The sequence below is a fragment of the Salmo salar genome, chromosome 29, assembly GCF_965601325.2.
Source record: "Salmo salar chromosome 29, fSalSal1, whole genome shotgun sequence".
Lineage (NCBI taxonomy): Eukaryota > Metazoa > Chordata > Actinopteri > Salmoniformes > Salmonidae > Salmo > Salmo salar.
In genome coordinates, this window is record NC_138319.1 from 43,375,001 (window position 1) to 43,382,500 (window position 7,500).

General features: G+C 43.2%; 1 protein-coding gene across 1 annotated transcript in view; it reads right to left on the reverse strand.

The window, feature by feature from the left end:
* The window catches only part of zbtb47b (zinc finger and BTB domain containing 47b), a 119,454-nt gene that overhangs the window by 38,291 nt on the left and 73,663 nt on the right, over positions 1-7,500 (reverse strand). The window contains 3 exon segments of the mRNA XM_082970837.1: positions 1,725-2,488; positions 2,542-2,875; positions 6,970-7,245. Coding sequence (XP_082826963.1) covers positions 1,725-2,488; positions 2,542-2,875; positions 6,970-7,245 — 1,374 coding nt within the window.

Genomic DNA, 7,500 nt, shown 5'->3' on the forward strand with positions numbered 1-7,500 from the left:
TAGTAGTAGTAGTACTGTAATAATAGTAGTAGTATAATAGTATTGTTGTTGTAGTAATAATGTAGTATTAATTACTAACCTGTATACTCTTCTCACAGTTGGTCTGATGGTGCAGTAGCAGTAATAGTAGTAGTGTAATAATAGTAGTAGTATAATAGTATTGTTGTTGTAGTAATAATGTAGTATTAGTTACTAACCTGTATACTCTTCTCACAGTCGGTCTGATGGTGCAGTAGCAGTAATAGTAGTAGTGTAATAATAGTAGTAGTGGTATAATAGTATTGTTGTTGTAGTAATAATGTAGTATTAGTTACTAACCTGTATACTCTTCTCACAGTCGGTCTGATGGTGCAGTCGCAGTAATAGTAGTAGTAGTGGTAGTAGTAATAGTAATAGTAGTGTAATAATAGTAGTAGTGGTATAATAGTATTGTTGTTGTAGTAATAATGTGGTATTAGTTACTAACCTGTATACTCTTCTCACAGTCGGTCTGATGGTGCAGTAGTAGTAATAGTAGTAGTAGTAGTAGTAGTAGTAATAGTAGTAGTAGTGTAATAATAGTAGTAGTATAATAGTATTGTTGTTGTAGTAATAATGTAGTATTAATTACTAACCTGTATACTCTTCTCACAGTTGGTCTGATGGTGCAGTAGCAGTAATAGTAGTAGTGTAATAATAGTAGTAGTATAATAGTATTGTTGTTGTAGTAATAATGTAGTATTAGTTACTAACCTGTATACTCTTCTCACAGTCGGTCTGATGTTGCAGTAGTAGTAATAGTAGTAGTAGTAGTAGTAATAGTAGTAGTAGTGTAATAACAGTAGTAGTATAATAGTAGTGTTGTTGTAGTAATAATGTAGTATTAATTACTAACCTGTATACTCTTCTCACAGTTGGTCTGATGGTGCAGTAGCAGTAATAGTAGTAGTGTAATAATAGTAGTAGTATAATAGTATTGTTGTTGTAGTAATAATGTAGTATTAGTTACTAACCTGTATACTCTTCTCACAGTCGGTCTGATGGTGCAGTAGTAGTAATAGTAGTAGTAGTAGTAGTAGTAGTACTGTAATAATAGTAGTAGTATAATAGTATTGTTGTTGTAGTAATAACGTAGTATTAATTACTAACCTGTATACTCTTCTCACAGTCGGTCTGATGGTGCAGTAGCAGTAATAGTAGTAGTGTAATAATAGTAGTAGTATAATAGTATTGTTGTTGTAGTAATAATGTAGTATTCGTTACTAACCTGTATACTCTTCTCACAGTCGGTCTGATGGTGCAGTAGTAGTAATAGTAGTAGTAGTGGTATAATAGTATTGTTGTTGTAGTAATAATGTAGTATTCGTTACTAACCTGTATACTCTTCTCACAGTCGGTCTGATGGTGCAGTAGTAGTAATAGTAGTAGTAGTGGTATAATAGTATTGTTGTTGTAGTAATAATGTAGTATTCGTTACTAACCTGTATACTCTTCTCACAGTCGGTCTGATAGTGCAGTAGCAGTAATAGTAGTAGTGTAATAATAGTAGTAGTAGTATAATAGTATTGTTGTTGTAGTAATAATGTGGTAGTCGTTACTAACCTGTATATTCTTCTCACAGTCGGTCTGATGGTGCAGTAGCAGTAATAGTAGTGGTAGTAGTAATAGTAATAGTAGTAGTAATAGTAGTAGTAGTGGTATAATAGTATTGTTGTTGTAGTAATAATGTAGTAGTCGTTACTAACCTGTATACTCTTCTCACAGTCGGTCTGATGGTGCAGCAGCAGTTCCGTCTCCAGAAGGAAGCGTTTTCCACACTTGTTGCAGATCTGCATGCGGTTGTGAGTGACGTTCATGTGCTTCTCCAGATACCAGCGGTTGTTGAAGACTCTGGGACATTTCTTACAGGGGAAGTGTTGCTTCTCCTCCAGTCTGACCATCTGACCTACGCTCTCAGGATTCTGCTTCCTCTTCCTCCCCTGGTGACGGTTGGCAAGGGTGGCGTCACCAAGGGTCTGCCGCATGGAGACGGTTGTTGTGGCGACCTCCAGGGTTCTAGTCCCCGGACGAGGCCTGTTCATCAAAATAGACTCGTCTGCTGGTATGTTCATGTCGTTGTTCTCCTCTTCCTCTTCCTCCTCTTCGTCCTCTTCGCTGCTGTTCTCCATCTCTTCCTCTCTCTCTCTCTGCCCTTCATCCTCCTCCTCTTCCTCCTCCCCGACCTGCCCGTCATCATCATCATCATCATCCTCTTCCTTGTTCTCCTCGTCCTCCTCGTCCCTCTGGTCACCGTGGGAGCGGGTGAACATGGCGGTGGCGGTGGTATATGTGGCGACAGCCTTGCTCTCTGACCCCTTGGAGACGTTGAGTGTCTGGTTGTTCAGGTTGACCTCTACGATGATCTGCTCCCCGCCCCCCTCCAGCTTAAACAGACCCCTCCCTCCTCCTCCTCCTCCACTCTCCCTGTCCTCTTGTTGGTAGTAGTACTGCTTGGCCGGGACGGGGGAGGCTGGGAGGAGGTCTGGGAGGAGGTCTGGGAGGAGGTCTGGGAGGAGATTTTACCATGTCCGTCTTCCACCCTCACAGAGAAAGGGCTGTTCCCCTCCCGAGTGTACACCCTCTCTAACTCTACCCTCCCTAACTCTGCCTCCTGCTTGATCTCGCGGTACAGCTGACTGCTGGGGGTCGTTGTCATGGAATCAGGATCTCCGAGGCCATCCTGATTGGCCAGGTTGTCTACCACGGCCCTTAGCGATTGGCTGCTGATGAGGTCACGGCAAGAAGCTGCAATGTCCGTCATCTGCAGCAGGGTGGCGGCGTTGAGCACATCTCTGACGCTACGGCTACTGACCAACAGACGGGAGGTGTAGATGAAGTTAAGGATCTGCTGTAGACCCTGGGAGGAGAGACAGACACGAGTTATCTGCTGTAGACCCTGGGAGGAGAGACAGACAGGAGTTATCTGCTGTAGACCCTGGGAGGAGAGACAGACAGGAGTTATCTGCTGTAGACCCTGGGAGGAGAGACAGACAGGAGTTATCTGCTGTAGACCCTGGGAGGAGAGACAGACAGGAGTTATCTGCTGTAGACCCTGGGAGGAGAGACAGACAGGAGTTATCTGCTGTAGAACCCTGGGAGGAGAGACAGACAGGAGTTATCTGCTGTAGAGCCCTGGGAGGAGAGACAGACAGGAGTTATCTGCTGTAGAACCCTGGGAGGAGAGACAGACAGGAGTTATCAGCTGTAGAACCCTGGGAGGAGAGACAGACAGGAGTTATCTGCTGTAGAACCCTGGGAGGAGAGACAGACAGGAGTTATCTGCTGTAGAACCCTGGGAGGAGAGACAGACAGGAGTTATCTGCTGTAGAACCCTGGGAGGAGAGACAGACAGGAGTTATCTGCTGTAGAACCCTGGGAGGAGAGACAGACAGGAGTTATCGATGTGGGTAACACTTTATTTGGATAGCCCATCTGCAGATGCTAGACCAGTAACATCAGTAACGACTATCTACACTGAACAAAAATATAACCGCAACATGCAACAATTTCAAAGATTTTACCGAGTTACAGGAAATCAGTCAATTTAAAAACATTCATTAGGCCCTAATCTATGGATTTCACATGACTGGGAATACAGATATGCATCTGTTGGTCACAGATACCTTAAAGAAAAGGTAGGGGAGGGGATCAGAAAACCAGTCAGTATCTGGTGTTAACACCATTTGCATCATGCAGCGCGACACATCTCCTTCACATAGAGTTGATCAGGCTGTTGATTGTGGCCTGTTGGAATGTTGTCCCACTCCTCTTCAGTGGCTGTGTGAAGTTGCTGGATGTGGAGGTCCTGGGTTGGCGTGGTTACACCTGGTCTGTGGTTGTGAGGCCGGTTGGAAGTATTGCCAAATTCTTTAAAACAACATTGGAGGCGGCTTATGATAGAGAAATTAAAATGTAATTATCTGGCAACAGTTCTGGTGGACATTCCTGCAGTCAGCATGCCAATTGCACGCTTCATCAAAACTTGAGACATCTGTGACATTGAGTTGTGACAAAACTACACATTTAGGGTGGCCTTTTATTGTCCCCAGCACAAAGTGCACCTGTGTGATCAGTTTATTGCGCCTGTCAGGTGGATGGATTATCTTGGCAAAGGAGAAATGCTCACTAACAGGGATGTAAACACACCTGTGAATAAAATGTTTATAAATATTTTTTTTGTGCGTATTGAACATTTCTGGGATCTTTTATTTCAGCTCATGAAACATGAGACCAACACTTTACATGTTGCGTTTTTATTTTTGTTCAGTGTACTAACCCTAACCCTAACCCTAGCTCTAACCCTAACCTTAACCATTATCCTAACCCTAACCCTAATCTAACCCTAACCCTAGCTCTAACCCTAACCTATACCATTATCCTAACCCTAACCCTAACCCTAACCCTACCTCTAACCCTAACCTATACCATTATCCTAACCCTAACCCTAATCTAACCCTAACCCTAGCTCTAACCCTAACCTATACCATTATCCTAACCCTAACCCTTATCTAACCCTAACCCTAACCATTACCCTAATGCTTATCTAACCCTAACCTTAACCATTATCCTAACCCTAACCATTATCCTAACCCTAACCATTATCCTAACCCTAACCTAACCCTAGCTCTAACCCTAACCTTAACCTTTATCCTTATCTAACCCTAACCTTAACCTTTATCCTTATCTAACCCTAACCTTAACCATTATCCTTACCCTAATCTAAACCTAACCCTAACCTTAACCTTTATCCTTACCTTAACCCTTATCTAACCCTAACCCTAACCCTAGCTCTAACCCTAACCATTACCCTAACCCTTATCTAACCCTAACCTTAACCATTACCCTAACCCTAGCTCTAACCCTAACCCTTATCTAACCCTAACCCTAACCCTAACCATTATCCTAACCTAACCATTACCCTAACCCTAACCCTAACCATTATCCTAACCCTACCCATTATCCTAACCCTAACCATTATCCTAACCCTAACCATTACCCTAACCCTAACCATTATCCTAACCCTAACCATTATCCTAACCCTAACCCTTATCCTAACCCTAACCCTTATCCTAACCCTGACCATTATCCTAACCCTAACCATTATCCTAACCCTAACCATTATCCTAACCATTATCCTAACCATTATCCTAACCCTAACCATTATCCTAACCCTAACCATTATCCTAACCCTAACCCTAGCTCTAACCCTAACCTTAACCATTATCCTAACCCTAATCTAACCCTAACCCTAGCTCTAACCCTAACCTATACCATTATCCTAACCCTAACCCTAACCCTAGCTCTAACCCTAACCTATACCATTATCCTAACCCTAACCCTAATCTAACCCTAACCCTAGCTCTAACCCTAACCTATACCATTATCCTAACCCTAACCCTTATCTAACCCTAACCCTAACCATTACCCTAATGCTTATCTAACCCTAACCTTAACCATTATCCTAACCCTAACCCTTATCTAACCCTAACCCTAACCATTACCCTAATGCTTATCTAACCCTAACCTTAACCATTATCCTAACCCTAACCATTATCCTAACCCTAACCATTATCCTAACCCTAACCTAACCCTAGCTCTAACCCTAACCTTAACCATTATCCTTACCCCTTATCTAAACCTAACCCTAGCTCTAACCCTAACCTTAACCTTTATCCTTATCTAACCCTAACCTTAACCATTATCCTTACCCTAATCTAAACCTAACCCTAACCTTAACCTTTATCCTTACCTTAACCCTTATCTAACCCTAACCCTAACCCTAACCATTACCCTAACCCTTATCTAACCCTAACCTTAACCATTACCCTAACCCTAGCTCTAACCCTAACCCTTATCTAACCCTAACCCTAACCCTAACCATTATCCTAACCTAACCATTACCCTAACCCTAACCATTATCCTAACCTAACCATTACCCTAACCCTAACCATTATCCTAACCCTACCCATTATCCTAACCCTAACCATTATCCTAACCCTAACCATTACCCTAACCCTAACCATTATCCTAACCCTAACCATTATCCTAACCCTAACCCTTATCCTAACCCTAACCATTATCCTAACCCTAACCATTATCATAACCCTAACCATTATCCTAACCCTAACCATTATCCTAACCCTAACCATTATCATAACCCTAACCATTATCCTAACCATTATCCTAACCCTAACCATTATCCTAACCCTAACCATTATCCTAACCCTAACCCTAACCATTATCCTAACCCTAACCATTATCCTAACCCTAGCTCTAACCCTAACCCTAACCATTATCCTAACCCTAACCATTATCCTAACCCTAACCATTATCCTAACCCTAACCATTATCCTAACCCTAACCATTATCCTAACCCTAGCTCTAACCCTAACCATTATCCTAACCCTAGCTCTAACCCTAACCATTATCCTAACCCTAACCATTATCCTAACCCTAACCCTAACCATTATCCTAACCCGAACCATTATCCTAACCCTAACCATTATCCTAACCCTAACCCTAACCCTAACCATTATCCTAACCCTAACCCTAACCATTATCCTAACCCTAGCTCTAACCTTAACGAGCAGTTGCTTATTAACAGATTTTTTTTTGATCTTATGACCATCTACAGACGGAACATCTGTACTATCCAAATAAAGTGTGACCTGAATGTGATATGTCAGGTCTATGAATGTGATATGTCAGGTCTATGAATGTGTTATCTAGAGCTTATCAATGTGTTATGTAGAACTTATGAATGTGCTATGTAGGGCTTGTGTTATGTCTGGGGTTATGAATGTGTTATGTAGAGCTTATTAATATTTTATGTAGGGATTAAGAATGTGATATGTCTTTGTTATGAATGTTCTGAAGTCCTTATGAATGTGTTATGTCAGGCTTATGAATGTGTTATTAAGTCCTTATGTAGCTAGCTAGGTGCCCACTGACCTGGGAGCTGAGGGCATCCAGAGACAGGTCGACACGGCGCAGCTGCTTGCTCTGGGAGAACAGGGAGTGAAAGAAGGGGCTGTAGGCCGCAAGCACCCCCTTGTGGGCAGGGAAGGTACTGCGTTGGCGCACCAACACTATGTCCACATCACAGAGGTCAGGCTGGAAGAGACGCTGCTCGTTCAACCTGTCCATCAAACAGGTGAAGTGAAGAGTCACATCCTCCACCACAGAGAACTCAGCTGACGGGAAGTCTGATGTCTTCTCTACTATGAGCTGAGGAGAGGAGAGGAGAGGAGAGGAGAGGAGAGGAGAGGAGAGGAGAGGAGAGGAGAGGAGAGGAGAGGAGAGGAGGGGAGAGGAGAGATGGAGGGGGAGGAGAGGAGAGGAGTGGAGAGGAGAGGAGGGGAGAGATGGAGGGGGAGGAGAGGAGAGGAGAGGAGGGGAGAGGAGAGGAGAGATGGAGGGGGAGGAGAGGTGAGGAGAGGAGTGGAGAGGAGGGGAGAGATGGAGGGGGAGGAGAGGTGAGGA